Raw genomic sequence first — 17,683 nt, forward strand, 5'->3', positions numbered from 1 at the left:
GTTTTTCAGAAATGATTTACAATTTAGTTTTGGAATTACTTTTTATAGGTGTCTTTTTGGGAACTATTTCATAATTTATTGGAACCAATTACTCTGAAATTGCAAATGCCCAGTATTTGGGCCGCCTCAAGCAATTACATCAATGGATCTAAGTTACAAAAGCATTCGTTACAAAACTACAAGTGGAACAAGCAACATCATTAAGTTGCAAGTTCAAACAATGGGTATGATCATCGAGATTTTGGTTCATCCATGTGGTTACAACCTACTTCCTGCCAGTGAAGTCCAACGAATTGCAATTAGCCGGGACTGATCTTTTTGGTTGCAGCTGGGATTGAACCGCCAAATCTATGACTGCAAAATACATACAAATTACAAAACCAAGCCATGGATGATTAATATACAGCAACGTGGAGTGATGAGAAGTGCTTGAAGAATGTGAACTACAGGAAGTTTGTCCGCTTAAGCTTCTGTGGATTCTCCAGGTCCCTCTATATTATTATTATTATTGACTAAGGAGTCGTCTTTGGAGTAAGCACTTCCAGGAACCTTCACTAAGATCAGCTGATCATCAATTACATTCTCTTGCTCATCATGCACTTGCTTCTGTAATTTGTTTCCAGACTAATCAGTTAGTTTATAAGATAAGATTTGACCTCTTTAATTTGATAAGATAAATTTGTTTGAACTAAACTATGTCGACAACTTATAATACAAGCACAAACCTGAATGTCGGTATCTATCCTTCCAGTATTTCCACCTTTTTTGATATCAGTGATAGCATCTTTAAGTTGTTTCTTAGCTTTGAGCCGAACTAATCGGCGTTCAGCACGTTGTTCAGCAGTAACATCAAAATGGCATGCCACACAAAGGGTTCTCATATTCTCTAGCCTGCATTCACCTTTAGCGGCAAACATAACCCAGGTTATTCAGTCAACATCAATTCAGTTTCTAGTTAAACGACCAAATAGAAAGCTAGATTTTTGCGAACTATTTGGTGATTCAAATGGTTTGGTCATTGTAAAACTATAGCATCCTGAAATAGTCCAGAGCACGGCGATGAAACATCTGGGGGCCCAAAACAATGTTTGTGAGGAAGAGGGACAGTGTTGGTGTGTAGGAGTTATGTTCTATGAGTTGAATTCTCGTCCTTAAAACTCCATCTATGCACTCTTCTAAGGAATGACTTCAAAATAATAGTACTTTTCATTCTAATTACAATAACTGGATCATTAGTAGAATATTTGTATGGTTAATAGAAGGGGCATATTAGTAATTAGATAGTAAGGTTGTAAGGGATTTTAGTTATAAATAGTGGGAGTCAATTGAGAGGAAGGCAGTGAAGAATTTGGTAGTAATTTCGTATGAGAAATATTGGGAGAGAGCAACCTTTAGAAATGTTGAAAGGCTATGGTATATCGTAGTTTCTTCATTGATATTGCAATATAATCTATTTTTCAGTGTTCTTTCTTTGTTCTTTGTGGTCTTGAGAATTCTTGTATCCTAACACATACATCTTGTTTCTCTTTGCCTTCACCTCTTTAGTCTCACTTAAGTCAGTATCAACACCTCTTGTTTCTCCACACGTATTTCAATTCTAGAAATGCCACTAGGATATGAAGACATGGGTATCTCCCTCTTAGGTGTTAACTGCAAATATCCATGGATTATATTAAATCGTAGAGCTAAGGTTAGAAGAGTATTGCATTAGGACCCTCTGAGAATATAATTATCCATAATGTTCTGGTCACTTTGTCTACTGATATTGAGATATTTAATCGGTAAGCTTAGAGATGAGCATGTTGGGAATTAACTTGGCCGTATAATTTTTAAACTTAAAACAGAAGCGCACATACCATATCTAACACATAAATTTTTAGGTAGAATGTTCCATACCTCCACCTCGGTAAACAGGAACAATGTGGTCAGCATGCCACGCGTTGCCCTCAGTTGGATTGTTAACAACCTTATCAAGCCTTCAAGACGAGAAGAGATAATTTCAGAACTCAGAAAATAGGAACCGCTCCTTGTTTACTGCATACTCATCTACCTAATTACTTGAAACTGTAGCATTCACAATTTACCAAACACAAACATATTTGCTCATGTATTGACAAGAAAAAGGAAAGCGTATAATGGCAATCTGGCTTTTTTTTGTTTAAAAAAAAAAGAAACCTAACACTTCATTGATAAAACGAAAAGAGACTGTGGCTCAAAATATAAGGAAACAGAATATTCAAAAGATGACAAAAAACATCTAAAAACCATAGAAAACCATCCAAAAATCAACGATTAAACAGAAAAGATAAATATATCTTGCCAACCTCGTCTATGCAAACCAACATCAACAATTCAATTAATTGGAAGACTTACAATTTTTTCCGGCTTGCCAAATTAGGTGCCACTTTCTCAATATAATCGCGCCGCATGTCCAAGGTCAGTGGCTGTATGTGCTTTACGAGCTTATGACAGTCCAAACGACAATTTGAGCAGACACCATGCTCCATTTGAAACAGTTCCTGATATAGCCAAACAAGAATCATAAAAATAAAAAGAAAATGGCAAACAGATAGTAAATTATAAACTATATACTCTCACTTTACATGTATCTATTTCTAAAAAATGCCGACAGGAGCATGATTGAGAATATTCAGAATTGAAAAAAAAAACTTAAAGTTGGACTTAAAAAAATTATGACCCATTCCCTTCGTCACTCCAATTTGTAGAAAAGAAAATTTTCAGACATGCTTCAGTAAACTAGCAATCATCATTTTTGAAATGCAATCTGCCGTCAAGCCTCAATTCTAGATTTAAAAAAATGGCTCGCCAGATTATCGTTTGGAAAGTTTAACGAGATAAAAATAATAATAATAATAATTCGTATCATATATGTTGTTAGTTATTATAAGTCAGATGACCTAGCATAAGGGTTTTTGTGCATGTTGGTACAGCAGAGGCCCGAGGTGGTGTCAGGCTTTAACACATGCTACTTGCATTTGCACAAACACTTGTCTTACATTTGATCAGTATGCCAACCGACGTTCTACTACACTACTACATGCATAACTTAAAATGTATAATATTGATGAAAAAAACGTGAATAATTGATATTCTCACCCGACGGAGGGATGTGGTACTAATCCTAACACGGTATTCTTCATAACAGCCAAGATTACAGAAAAGATCTTCCAAATATTCAGGTGTCTTTGCATTGATGCCCCTGTAAGTCGAGGAAACAAATGACGTTTGATCAAAGAATTTAAGACTTGCAAAAACAAAGAAATGAACATACTGGCATGGTGTTTGACACAGTTTACAAAGAGGTTCCTCTGTCAGTGTCCAACCCTGAGCATACTCCTTCTTCCTTTTCCCAGAGCCACATCCTAATTGGACCAGTTTCCATACAGCAGACGATGGTAGTGGTCGGCTAATGTCATCAAGTGGTGTTGTGCGCCGCAAACTTTTACCCTTCAACACACCCTGCACAGAGAGATGCAATTGTCAATGTTGATATTGTAGAGATGGACTCATCCCATTCCTAACTAAAACATCGATACTTACTAGTTAGCTATAGCGTATAAGAAAAGAAAATCCAACAAATCATAGTATCATAAGTCCACAAGAGCTATTAGATCAAGGGCTATGGACTAGGCACTTCAATATACTCATTGTATCACAAGTACAATAGAGCCATGGATAAAAATATAAATGATAAATTAACTCTAAATTTTTATAGAATAAAATATTTGTATTCCAATAAATCTCCTTCTACAGGAGAAACGTTCAACAAATAAAAGGAAATAAACAGATTAAGAATGAAAAATAATTAATGATTACACGTGAATATGATGAACATATTTATAACCGATATAAGCAGCAGCGTATTTAAGCTGGCCAAACTATATGGAAGGGAGTAGGCATACATTGAACACAATTTGAACTAGGAAAAATCATGCTAAAGTTATATTCAACATACAGCAGCGTTGTGGTTGATGTTTTCCTTCAAGTAGCACAGCTCAATATCTAAAGGAAGTTGCAGTGCCTTTCCATGTAGCTTTCTTTGCTCAATGGGTCTCAACTTACGCCATTCACCTAGAAATTCTTGAAGAGCATGTTTGTAGAGTGTAGCGTCCAAATTGAAATCTGTTTTTTGACAATCATCGACAGAACAGTTTATCAATTCAACTTCTTCTGGTCGGAAATTCAGAAACAGTGGCCTTGGTCGTAAGTCTATCCCAGGAATGCATGTATACAAGTGGACCCTTCCAGTGTACTGACTAACCTGAAAACGAAGGTACATCATTTTGCTATCAGTTGTCTACGCAATATGCAATGCAGCAAAAACAAAAAAAGGGAAGCAGCTAATAGATTGAATATAACAGCTTGTCAAACCATTAAATGGAACGGTGAATCTACCCGAGGACATAACTATATCCAGTTTACCATGAACAGAACATTGGCCACATCGAAGAGAACAATACAAATCAACAACTAGAATGAACTTTATTTTAAATAAGAAAAGAAACTACGAGATAAGAATTCAGGAAATCAAGCATAATGGTACACTTCCTAAATGCAAAACTAAATAGATATGTCTTTGTCAGCTAAGTTTGGCCCGTTTGAGAAGAAAAGAACCAAAAATTTAGCTTCTGTGTAGCTTCGGGCTCTTTTATTTTCTTTAGAATTCACTCACGTGTACACGAGTTTTTTTGATGTTCTCTTAACATTAGTAAAGTTACCGTGTGGTAACTCTGTTGTAGCCTTAAGTTATAATTTGGCTCAGATATAAGCTGAACCGTACTCTTTAATGAATAGATTGAAGTACTTTTTTTAAGTTCAATTCTCACCCAACCTGGCTTCATCAACCAACCAATGGAATAGGAAACTTTTCTTAATGAAACTTCTAAGGAAAGAGAGCACAGCTCCCCCTCCTTTGGAAGGGCGTTTCTATGGTTAAATATCAACAAATTTTTAAGCCCAGTAATCAACATGAACAAATTTTGAGCAGTTTTAGTTATTGAATAGAACATCCAGGTTATCCAAAAAAAGCATTATTAAACACAACAAAAGTACCTCAAACCGCAGAATACGAACGTGGTTCAGGGAATTTTTTTCAGGCTCAAGGATCAGATGGGGTTCACCATTATGAACCATTGACGCACCAGAGCCTAACTGCTCTTCCTGCATTTCATTAACACCCGGACATTGAAGATTAGAAATACAAATGTCTTGAGAATTTTTATAAATACTCTACCTTCTGCTCTTGACCACTCTCTCTACTTTGTTCATCCATTTGAGGACTGGAAGCTCTTTCAGGACTTCTGGTGTCAACTTTGGTAACATTCTCTTCTGATTTTCCCATTGAGAGCAAATCTTTATTTAGGAGCACAGATAACATTTCATCCTGTAATAATAAAGTATATTTAAATTTATGTCTCAAAAACACAAACACTGCAACAGAAGCTTAACTGAATATCCAAAACATATTTGTTCAAAGTTAGACACTGAAACATGCAAGTATATGCTTTTTCCTCTTACTCTGACAAATTACCTTAATAGCTATTTGATCTGTTTCAGTTTGAGTTGTGCTGCCAATGTCGTCATTTTGATCAGATGGATAATCAATCTTGGCATTCAACTCATCTTTCACTTCAACCTCCAAAGAGACATGGCCTTCAGCTCTCGTTCCTTTCGAGCAGAGTTCAACACATGTTGAGTTCATATCACTCTCAGAACTTGCACCACTTCTGCCACATGCTTCTAGATAAGAAATGTGTTCTACCTATCCATTGTCATAAAATGAAATTTCATAGCAAATTTTGACTTTATGACCGGAATGCATAAAAGATAATAAATGAACAAACCAAGAAACGGGATATATTCTACACTTCTTTTCTTCACATTTTTATCGTAAGTTTTCAAACCATTTTATTGAATTGAAGGTAATGAAATAACAGAAGGGAGCCAAGGGAGTCGAGAAAACACCGTCCAAGTGGCATGTATAAACAAGATGGAGTAATTACAAAATAGAAAGACACAAAAAGAAAGCAGAAAATAAAATAGAGTTGCAAATGATGGCATCTGTGAAATTACTTATATAAAAATGTCAAGAATACCGACGAAGCTACATAATACTAGAAACTTTTAACCAAACTGTTGAATAATAGGTTCACTAAGAGCCTTTATCATATAAACAACCAACTGGCCACACTTTCTACACGGTTGCCTTTATCCATATGATATGTAATGCAAATCTCAGCAGAAAATTATAATTTCTCGAGGTGAAGGTAAAAAAAGGAAGCAATGACCTGAAATTTAAGACATATATATAAAACATGATTCATTCTATAATGTAAAGATATAACAATATTCACCGCTATTTCTTGAATTGCATCATATTTTCCATCAGTGGTCGAGGTAATCCGGCGCAAACTCTTGTTCAAGTTTTGCCATTGAGACTCATCTAACGTATCCTGTGTAACATAAAATAATTAGCAAAAACATTCATATAATTCTCGGGAAAAATTGTAAACATATTATGTACGCATAATGAAAACCTTAGCACAGAAAATGTATATGTTGACTGCCTTGGTCTGCCCTCGCCTGTGAGATCTATCCTCAGCCTTCAGGTCAAGAAAAACATGCACATCATGAATAGTCATTCGTAGATTTCAAGAAGTTGAGAGGAGACTCAAAGTACCATGTCAGGAGACGTGTTTATCCTCTCCTTTACTCACTATTGGAGACGTAAGAGACATGTTCGTAGGCGAAAAGTGCCATGTCAAGAGAGGGAGGGATGGAGAGACAGGTAATCTTATTCCTAGAGGGTCCATACCTTATCTCCCTTCTCCTAGTACTTTCTAATGCTTAATTTATGTATGGTTACTTAGTTTTTCAAAAATAACATTTGCCAAAGACAGGAATATAAAAATGAGTTTGATGAAAGTAATTTCTTTTACCGATGTTAAGCAGAAGAATAAGTAAGCAGACCTGAAGCATCAACGACGGTGACTGAGGCAATTCCAAAAACACGACATTTTGAGCCGAAGAAAAATCAAGTCCAACTCCACCAGCAGTGATCCCTATTATAGCAATTTTAACCTGATGCATGGAGAAAATTATCGTGGCCAATATGAGCGGCATAGCTAACCATGTGGATGCACAATTCATCCTCAATACGACAACACTACAGTCTCTTGATGACATAAACTGGTTTCCTTTGGATAGGAAAACAAAGCTTTACTTTAATCAAGATAAAGACCGATGAAAGTCAAAGAACAAAAAGTGGGGCCTACTCAATTATCTGTTCTTTCATTTGCAAAACTTTTAAATTATTTTTCCCTTGTAACCTTTTTCTTTTTGCGCTAGAAATGGCTATTTTTCTTCAACACACTCCCTGCTTTTAAAACCATTGATAAAGACAATGAAAAATCAAAGATTGTAATTACAAATTGAGCCCAGATTAAAAAAATAGCAAATAAAATACAATACATTTTTTAAAACAAATAAAAATAAAAAGGTCCTACTTACTCTTCGAATGATTGGTGAAAGCCTGTTAAATCATCAATGAAACTTAAACCATTTGGTTATCCAAAGACAATTTCACTTTTATGTTGAAAACAATTATTAATGTGAATATAGTAAATTCATGTTTGGCAAAGACTTGTACCAAATATGATTATAGCAATTTTTTCCTCTTTCTTTATAGGAGTAATCAAGAAATTTTTTTGAGAACATCACATCATCATTTTCTTTGTTTTTGAGTTTAACATTTCAAGAATAAAAGAATTATTAAAAAATGGTTTTTTTAGAAAAGGAAAGCTGCTTTCCCGTAAGTCTGGAAGCATTGTTCACCTCCCCTTCCCCCCATTTTACAAAACTCAAAAGTTTAAGAAATTATCTTACGTTTTATTTATTGATAAGAAATAAAATAAACTTTAGTTTAACATTCTAACAAAGTTACACTCTACCAAAGACATTTTACTTTCTGTGCATTTAAAGTTTATGGCCAAAAGTAGTTTTTCCAATTTCAAAGTTATAATTCTAACTGCGACGCAATGCAATTTCAGTTCAAGAAATACACTTTTCTTTTATCCTTGTTTTCACGAGCCATGAGGCCCTTGTTTCTTTTTCTTACATAATAATAAACAATTGAAAAAAAAATGATATCATGACGTTGATTCAACTTTTCCTATATGCAAGTTGCATAAATCCCCATTTTTTAGTATTCTAACAGTCGGCAATTGATTCACTGGCTGTATGAGATAAGCACGTCAGTGTAAACAATGAACGTGAAGGTTACACAAGAATTATATCAAACCTCGGCTGATGACTGGAATAACAGTACTGCAGATTGTCTGTCTCGAGCAAGGGTTGTGCCATCAATGCGAACAAATTGTATTCCCTTTTCACACATAAGTTCCTAAGCAAATGGCAGAAAGATTTAGGCAGAAAAAATAAAAGCCACAGATAGTAGATGTGCACAAAAAAAACGTATGCCACTAGTTGCCAGTGTGAACTTAAACATTTGGTAAAGCAACTAAAATAAATTGAAGATGTGATTTGACGAAAGCTGTTGTTTTTATCCAAAAATATAAAGAAGATAAAAAGCATTTTCAAGAAGAAGTAACCACATGCAAACAAAAAATTAAAAGAAAGTTTCTGGAGCAACTACATCAATTACTATTCAGAAAGGCATAAACATATGGTAAAGCTATATTAACATCGGTAGATCTCCAGTAAACAGCATTGTCAGTTCTCTATAAGATGCACCTTACAGTCTAGTGAACATTTGTCCAATTTGTGGTATTTGCAAACAAAAACTTCAAACGAGCAAAAAGTTTGAATAAAAAAAACGAGCAACTTTTGAGCAACAAAAATGTCCTAGAAGAAACTAAAGAGAATCTCACTTGTAATCCATCAAGAACTTTATGATGATGAGCAAAAATGATCATCTTCTGTGAATCCGTCTTCAAATCCAAGTCCACCAAACCATCTGATTCAGAAATAATTGGATGAATAGAAAACCATTCACGAAAACCAGATAGCTTTGCAATACCCAGTTCCTGAAATGAGAGTTTCCCAATTCCACAATCTCCACCATCTGAAAAATAGTGGGAAATAAGTCAAAGAAAAAAGATGGGAAGTTAAAAAAGTAGCTGAAATTGTGATCTTTCAGAGTCTTTCATCCCTTCTGCATTTCCTTCCAAAAGACCAACAAAATAATAGACAAGAAATACCAAACTGAAAACTAATAACAATAACAATATAAGAACAATAACAGAATTGATATCCATTAGTAGGTAGACGAGAATGTAATTCTTAAGTTGTAAAGAATAAAAAAGTATATATTGAGCTATACTTAAACTATGCAACTTAGGAGACCTATTACAAGTAAGGAAAGAACAACTGAAATAAAGACCAAATATTGTCAACTAATATACATACATAAATAGTAGAAACGCCAACAGTAATAAACAGGATGAGATGGTGAAAAATTAGAAAAAAACAGTAATAAACAGGATGAGATGGTGAAAAATTAGAAAAAAAATGTGATTGAGAAAATACTGAATAGAATAGTTAAAAATATTAGATTTACTTCTCGTCATATTCTAATACACATACAGCAAAGTAGTATGCCTAAAAGATATCATCACATGCTACAAAAAGACCAGAAACAACAGATAAAAATATAATTCATGCTTACCATCTGTTTCCTCCCCCGAAATATTGTCAGCATTTCTGACATGGCCACAATTGATCACCTCCCTAGTAGCTGCCTTTGCTCCAACTATATCAGAACTTTTCAACAACAATCTTATGATCTGTCTACGTTTGGGTGGTAGTTGAGCCAACACATGCGCTTTCAAACGTCTTATCTACAATGGAAACAGTATAAATTAACTAATCAAGAGTGGGACAACAATTCCTATCCAAGGTGCTAAACCAAGCAACCACCATTGTTCTTTAAAGCACAGCAAGCATGAAGCACGATTACTTTATAGGATTTAAGCATGAGGGGCACACAAAACTAAAAATAAAAATAAATTTATATATTAAAAAATATGGTATTATGGATAATGAGATGTGAAAAGTTAAAGAAAAGATTTAGGCAACAGATTTCCTATTTCTTTAAAATATATAATTTTAAATACTTATTGAGGGCGTCTGCAATTATGGCCTACCTTTTAAAACAACACACACAGCAAAGACTCTGAGTTGCATAAAATTGTCTGAGAAACTAGAAATGAAAATAACGACACTTCCCCAGAGATTAAGGAAAAGTTCTTAGCACAGACCAGATACAAACAGAAACAGGGCTTTAACCAAGAAAGACAACCTATTTGCAGTCACTGACTAAAAAATCTCAATATGAATTATTTTTCTAATCCCAATCCTAATAAGCACAGTCCAGCGTCCGCAAACAAAATATTTTCCCAATTTAAAACCATAGTATTCTTAAGAGAAAATATTGCTCCAACAATATGAAAAATTTGTCTCTCGGGCACAACGAGAAACTCATTTTTTGCAAAGCACCACATTCCAGTGTCCTCAAACATAAGTAATAGAGAGAATGAGCTCGCACCATAACAGTTTGCTTGAGCAGCACATTCAACTCATTTAATCGAATGCCTTTCGAGAAGTCCTGCAGCAGAAATTCCATCTAAGCTTAAACTTTGTAGCCTTGAAATGAAACACAAAAATTAATTGTAAATAAAAGCCAGGACAAGGTGGAAATATAAAACTATTAGATAACATAGAGTTCTATCTCAAAACCAATTAACAATAAAAGGTAGCTCATGTATCTTATAAATATTTTGAGGTTCCATGATTTTAAAATATAGGATTCTCAACATGTCCTCTCAAGATGGTGCCTCTTTGAATTCACCATTCTTGGATTGAACCCCAATTTTTGTTTTTCCATTGAATGCCCAAGTGGTCATTCATAGGCTCTATTATCATGTAAGATAACATGTGATTCCATCTTAAAATCAATTGGCAACGGGAGTTGTTTGTGTGTATCTTATAAACATTTTGAAGTCCCTTGATTTTTCCAATTCTAAACAAAAACAAAATTTACAATAGTTAAACTTCTGGTATTATCCCAAAAGGCAACAACAATTTTAGTTTTTTCTTTCTTTTTTATCCTCCTTTCCCTCTTTATTCACAATTTTTAGACAACACCCCATTCGGATTCAAAACTTTAAAAATTAGGAAGATAGTAAGCTCTTCAGAAAGAATTCCAAGTCCAACTAGTACCTTAAAAGTTTTTCCCTGAGAAGTAGACACAAATTTGACAGCACAGTAAGTTTTCGCGAACTCATACTTGGTCTTTCCAAGCAAACCAGGCCTACGATAGATACATAATTGACCAAATGAACTTCTGAAAGAATAGATTATTAGAAATAGAATAAGTCATCCAGTTCAAATCTAAGATGTAAAGGTTGAAGAGAACTTGCCATAGCATGTTTATTTGATGAAAAATGTCATATGGCCTAAGATCACCTAGGAAAATTTAAAGTGAGATGTTATAATGAATAGAAATTAAAAAGAAAGATACAAGATATAGTATGATAGACATCTTCAGTGAGAAAAAAACATCATCCTCCAAAAACCACAAAAGAATTCACTCAAAGAAAGCAACAATGCAACCTCGATAAAGAAGGAGTTCCAGATAGAAGAATAATATGCTGGACCTTTGTTGCTAAATCAAGAACAGCCTTTATCTGTGCAAAAACACCAGAGGTTACAACACATCTCCCTTTGCAAGCTTATAAATCCTTATTTAAACTAAAAACCAGGATTTATGATAAATGAAGATACAGAAAAGGAAGAGACTCAAATCAAGCTAAATAGTATATATAAAATACTTTTAAAAAAATAAATAACTGAGTTCGAAGCCCAAAGAGAAACATGAAATTCAATAAATTGATATGATCCCTTTAACCTCTAAAAACTCTATTGTTCCTTTCTCCCCAAAGATTCCATATGATACCACAAACCCCAACAAGTCACGAGAAACAATCCTTCTCACAAAAAGGTGGATGGAGGAGGAACTCGTCAATCATAACACTAATATTCCTTTGGCAGGCAAACACACAACCGTATGTCTGAAAGTAAAATTAATATGATTAAGTCATCGTTTCATTGAAAAATACCTCCTTAGTCTCAATATGGGCAATTTAGTTAGTATGGTGCAAGCAATCACTTCAAAATAAACCAATTAACAATAAAAAGAAATTTCTACCAACTGAAAGAAAAAGATAGCATCCAACAAAAGGCCTAAAAAAATACTGAATATGGTATGAACATTTACCTCTTCTGGTTCAGATGACTTCTTGGCACATCTTACATGATGAGATTCATCAACAATCAATAAAGACCACTTCTGTTGAAGAATGCTCTTACGCAAACGATGAAGCATCGTATATGATATAACCACAATTTTTGGGAACTTTGATAAGTGGCAAGGATTGTCCAAATGACCAAAAACTGGAAAAGATAAATTGCTTAAGTTGAAAGGAAAATAAAGTATTCACACTATACATGAACAGTGATAACGTGAAAAGAAAACTTATTATAGCAAATAAGAGAATCAATGGTACAATGACATCTATAAGAAACGTGAAACTTTTCATTCAAATGAAATGGATCATCAAAAATATTACAGAGATAACGCATTGCCTCCATAAATGAGGGAAATACAATGAATTCCAATCTAAATTAGCATTAATGGTGCAGTAAAAAGGAAAAGAAAACCAGTGTAGGGCACGCTAACTAGGTCATATACTTGCCAGTCTCCATAAATTGCAGAAGCCACAAGGTCTGATTGACAATCCAAACTATAAATTAGATTGTAATATAAATAAATGGTACCTAAAATTCCTATAAAAATAATAAATGGTACCTAAAATTGAATTCAATCTATGTTTGGGGAACTATAGCGAGAAAGAGTAACCAATAAACCTCTTAACATGCAATGATGGTAATATAGTCTTGAGTGGAATTCAATCTACGGGTACAGCGATGGATCTCTCTCGAAATTTTTAAAAATCATCAAACAATATTTCCATCTATTAAAAAAAATAGTTCATAGATGTATCTCATTTTCTTATTTTATATTATATCAATAACAGTCAATTGAACCTTTTAAATTAAACCAGTAGAGGGATTATCCGACAAACAAACTTTTCTACCTTGACAAGATTAATGCATGTTCTGTAAGAACGAAGGGCGTCAAATCTATTTTTAAAAAAAATACAATACCAAGATGAATATCTGAAGGCAAACAAAAAGGAAGCCAACGCTCTAGTTCTTCTGCCCAGGAAAAACGTAAAACAGCTGGGCAAACAACAAGTATTGAACCCTCTTCATCCATGAGGCAGCTAGCAATTGCAATGGCCTGAAGACAATCAAGCCTACAAAGGTCATATGTCTTTTTGTGATAGCAGAGACTGTAGATGAACAAGATACTTCCTTGCTTGATATCAAAATTTCAAAAATACAAGGATGGGCTTCATAAGTAAACAAAACTGATATCATGATTTAGCTATATGCTACACACATTTGTGAGTAATGCAAATAATTACAGCAAGAATGCAAAAGGATGTACGTGAGCACCGAGAAGTAAACAAAGAAGATGTGTTAAGCCATCCCTTGAAATTCCTTTCAAAGTTGTTTGTATATATATACTTTTATATGATATCCATATGTCTTGGAGCCAACTCACATGTACACCAACCATTCTCACATAACAATGGTCTAACCATATTACATTTGGTCGTCAAGGTAACTAATGGATATTAAATAAGTAGGTGGCCACCATGGCTCGAACTCATTCCAAAAAATTTATATCATTCACTAAAACTAATTCTTTTTTAAGAAAATGACATAATTTTGTAAACGGGAAAAGATTATAGTTTAATTAACTAGAGAAGAAACAAGAAACAGGGAACAAGAAACAGGGAACAAGAAACAAGAAACAAGAAACAGAGAATAGGAACGTTACCAAACGGGCCCTTAAAGACTAAAACTATCTTGTTCCCACCCCACCCACCCAAAAAATGTATATAAATAAAACCTCCTTTCAATTTGACTTTTACCAATTAACCAAAAAGCACTTTGTCACAACACCATCCCAGAAGGCGGTGCTTGGTTAGTGGTTCATGAAATAGCAGAACTTTTAAGGGGGTTCACGTACGTACAAGTAACATACAACACACAACCAAAAACTTTGAGAGCTAGCACACGCTAACCACAAAACCAAGAATTTTGAGAGCACACACTAACTGCACAAACTTTGAGAGCTAGCACACACTACACCGAAATCCACTCACTCAAATCCAGTGCTTAAAACTTCCAAAGGAACCAGAACCACCAACTTTCCACAACCTACTATACCCAAGAAATTTGACTCTTCAAAGCCCTATGATTTCTGCAACTTTCATCTGACTCTTTTCTCAACAAACCATCATTATGACCGAGAACTTCAAGCATTTGGAACAAGCAAGCCAAACAACATAAACTTGCTCAGCAGCGACCACATTAAGTACTTAAGCGAGACTACTTAATAATATTTCATTAGATGAAATGTGAATGTGAACAACTCAGTTGGAAACCAGGGACTCATTCCAATGCCCATAAGAACTTTCAACAAGTAAAATTACGTAATAGAACGAAGGACATGGCAGTAGCACCTGACTAGAACTAATAGAGAAAAAAAAAAAAACTAGACAGGTCTGTCAATGAGAAGCGCAGAAGTTTGTTTATATATAATTTAGTACCTGCAGTGTTTTCCCAAGACCCATTTCATCAGCTATCAAACATCGGCCACCCCTCTGCAGACCAAATCTTACACCATCAAGTTGGAAAGGTAAGAGTCTATTCCGCAACCGATCTGGTAATTTCTTCATTAATTCATCGACCTTCTCATCGGAAAAGTGCTCTGGCCTGCATGGCATCCATCGCCCTGAACTAAATGAATGCGAGAGTCTCTCGACCACGTTAAATGTTGTCCATGGTATCTCTTCAACATCAATGTCCTTCGAGTTCTTTAAACATTTCAATATAGAACAATAATCTCTCAGCTTATAAACACAAGCCTTTCCTCCGCCTATAATTTGTGTGTAGTGAGAATGTGTGACCTGAAAGAATAACAAACGGTCGTCACAATTATAAAGCTACTAGAATTAAATGTTCTAAACACATATTGGTCAACAAAAGAGAGAGGCATAAGGCGATTGTAACTAAAATAATGTCAAACAGGCAAATTTCAAGTTTTCAAATGTGATCCTTAAGGTGTGCAGTGAAAATGGGAAAAACCCGATAAGCCGCGTGATAGAGTAAACTAAAAGAAATACCCCAGCGAGCAAGACAAGAAAAGAAGGAATCACAAATTCCCCCGTTCAGAAGATATTTAAAAGAAAAGCGCTTACAAAAATTCCAAAATAAAGACAGTCGCAAAACAGATACAATGATAAGAAAATTGCAAAAATTCATACATTAGACAAACAGTCGCTCAATATCCTGAAGCAATTGTCCTCTCCCGGGTAAAAGCAACCTTCCACGACTTCCGGCGTGATGGAGAACGAGTCAGGGGAGCAAATTTCAAGCCTTACTCGGAACTTTTCAGGCCAATGGGTGTTATTATCTGTTAATATTTTCGATGATTGGATGGTAGTGGAAGCATCAAATTCAGTGGAGAACTTCCGACATTTGAAAAGCTTCCATGGGTCATGGTGTTGTAGTTGGCCATTAGAAGATTCAATAAGAGCTTTGCGTTTGGCTATGGCAGCTAATCGGTTTGCTTCGGCTCGCTTTCGCTGCTCTTCAGTGATATCCATAGAAGAAGAACGAGAGTGAATTGATTTAGGGTTCGGACGAAGCCGATGGTGAAGAACGGAGGAAATGAATTTTGAGGGACAAAAGCGCGGGCAAACTCAGACCAACGGACGAACGAATACGAAAGAGTCCGCACGCGCGTCCTTTGGCGCCTGTTCTTACGCGCCTTCGTTTTTTTTCCTTCTTTTCATTATCTTAAACAAATAAATAATTTTTTTCTTTATTATATAATTTTTACCAATGAATTAAAAAACCATGTTAAATTTGAAAATTTTTAAAAAATAGCTTTTAAAATATTGTTATGGTTTTTTAAATTTGACCGATAACTCAATCATTATACGAAAAAGAATGCAAATTGTTATAAGAGAATGAAAGTGGTTGATTACAAAAATGAAACCTAAGTATGATCACATTGTATTATGAACATCTACGGTCGCAAACAAAAATATATACAAGGAGATAGGACTCAACCAACTCGTCAAATCTCGAATTTCATCGACTACAATCTTAAAACCAACTCATTAGTGGTTAAATGAAGTTCATCATGTTCATAGCGTCATATTCAACCATGATGTAAGGGAAGGGAAAGCCAATGAACGGGGAAAGTTAACCCTTCAACGATTGTTTTAGCTATCTAAGATTATTTTAAAGAAGGTAGAATGAAATATATTTACGAGTTACGTTGAGAATCTCGTGAAATAACTTTTTGATAGTTCCACATTGAAAAAACGAAGGGACTAAAAAAATTCACCTTATAAAACTAATCTATTTTTTCAAGAACTATTTTAAAGCCTATATTCCAAATGAATGAAAACGTGACTGAATTGGTCCCGATCACTCTGCAGAACAGAATGGAAGAAGGGAGGAAATTCTCGAACAAGAAAAAGGATCCAATGACTTTGAAAGAATTGAACAACGAGTCGTATAAGGTGAAAATCTCACGTATGGTTCTGTCAAGAAGCGGTAAAGATGACTTATCTGTCAACTTTTACACTAGGTCAAAATACATTTTTGTCCCTAATTCAAGCGAGAAATTTTGAAAAAAAATGTTCCACAGATTTCAATAATTATAGAAAAAACTGCAAAAGATTTACTTTTTTTTTCGCCTCAAATTTAAGAACGACGAATACTAAATTTTAAAACTACCCCGGACAAAATTTTCCAGATTTAATTAAGTTAAAATAACCAACGTAAGCTTCCTTTAAAAAAAAATTAAACTGTTAGAAAATTTTAAATTAAATTTTGATGGAATTGGAATTCAAAAGACGGAATTAATTAAACATAAGTTTAATTAAATTCATATTTAAAAAACAAACAACATGAAATTCAATTCCCATAAAACCATAGCTTTTTAGATAAACAATAACACAAAATCAATGCACCAAAACTAAATAGTTTTATATGGATTTTTTGTTACATAAGTTTTTTATATATATACACATATATATTCCCTATTTAAGGTTGCTATCCTTCTAAAGTCCAACAACATTGAGAGAATGTCTTTATAACTACAACATAAACAATAAATTGTTGGTTGGTCCCTAAGAGATAAGGATATAGCCTTAAAAAAAATATTGTCAAAATATTTGCAATATTATATTGGCCAAATCTTTCAAAACTAAAACTTTGAAGGCAATGAGAAGAATTGAAGGGCAATTCTCAGCCACCAAAAGAAAAGCAAAAACAAGTCATGTCTATTCTAAAGTAAAGCTTGGCTGTTTCCCTTACTCTCTTTACCCATTTTCAATATAACTTCAATGCCTTTGTTTGCTTTGATAGTGAAACTATTCCTTCAATTGGAACAAAGGCTGCCCCACATGTTCTATTCCCCCTCCAACACCTA

General features: G+C 34.4%; 1 protein-coding gene across 3 annotated transcripts; it reads right to left on the bottom strand.

Annotated features, from left to right (window-relative positions):
* Nucleotides 1–74: 74 nt before the first annotated feature.
* LOC103494019 (uncharacterized) lies at nucleotides 75–15,938 on the bottom strand. 3 transcript variants are annotated; one of them, XM_008455012.3, is made up of 24 exons: nucleotides 15,501–15,936; nucleotides 14,784–15,143; nucleotides 13,267–13,402; nucleotides 12,317–12,492; nucleotides 11,653–11,726; nucleotides 11,460–11,495; nucleotides 11,260–11,350; nucleotides 10,586–10,645; nucleotides 9,707–9,878; nucleotides 8,910–9,103; nucleotides 8,321–8,422; nucleotides 6,991–7,101; nucleotides 6,558–6,623; nucleotides 6,375–6,473; nucleotides 5,552–5,782; nucleotides 5,255–5,404; nucleotides 5,074–5,181; nucleotides 3,977–4,282; nucleotides 3,293–3,480; nucleotides 3,118–3,220; nucleotides 2,374–2,519; nucleotides 1,897–1,976; nucleotides 726–901; nucleotides 75–606 (listed from the first exon to the last, which is right to left on the bottom strand). In XM_008455012.3, exons 1-24 carry the CDS (start codon nucleotides 15,840–15,842, stop codon nucleotides 463–465), a joined length of 3,651 nt encoding a protein of 1,216 aa, XP_008453234.1. In that variant the 5' UTR covers nucleotides 15,843–15,936; the 3' UTR covers nucleotides 75–462. The 3 variants fall into 3 exon arrangements, with proteins under 3 accessions (XP_008453234.1, XP_050937036.1, XP_050937037.1); XM_051081079.1 differs by having other exon boundaries at nucleotides 3,118–3,480; nucleotides 15,501–15,938; XM_051081080.1 differs by lacking the exon at nucleotides 15,501–15,936 and having other exon boundaries at nucleotides 3,118–3,480; nucleotides 13,267–13,418; nucleotides 14,784–14,952.
* Nucleotides 15,939–17,683: the final 1,745 nt, after the last annotated feature.

This window comes from Cucumis melo, chromosome 2, assembly GCF_025177605.1.
Source record: "Cucumis melo cultivar AY chromosome 2, USDA_Cmelo_AY_1.0, whole genome shotgun sequence".
Classification (NCBI taxonomy): Eukaryota; Viridiplantae; Streptophyta; class Magnoliopsida; order Cucurbitales; family Cucurbitaceae; genus Cucumis; species Cucumis melo.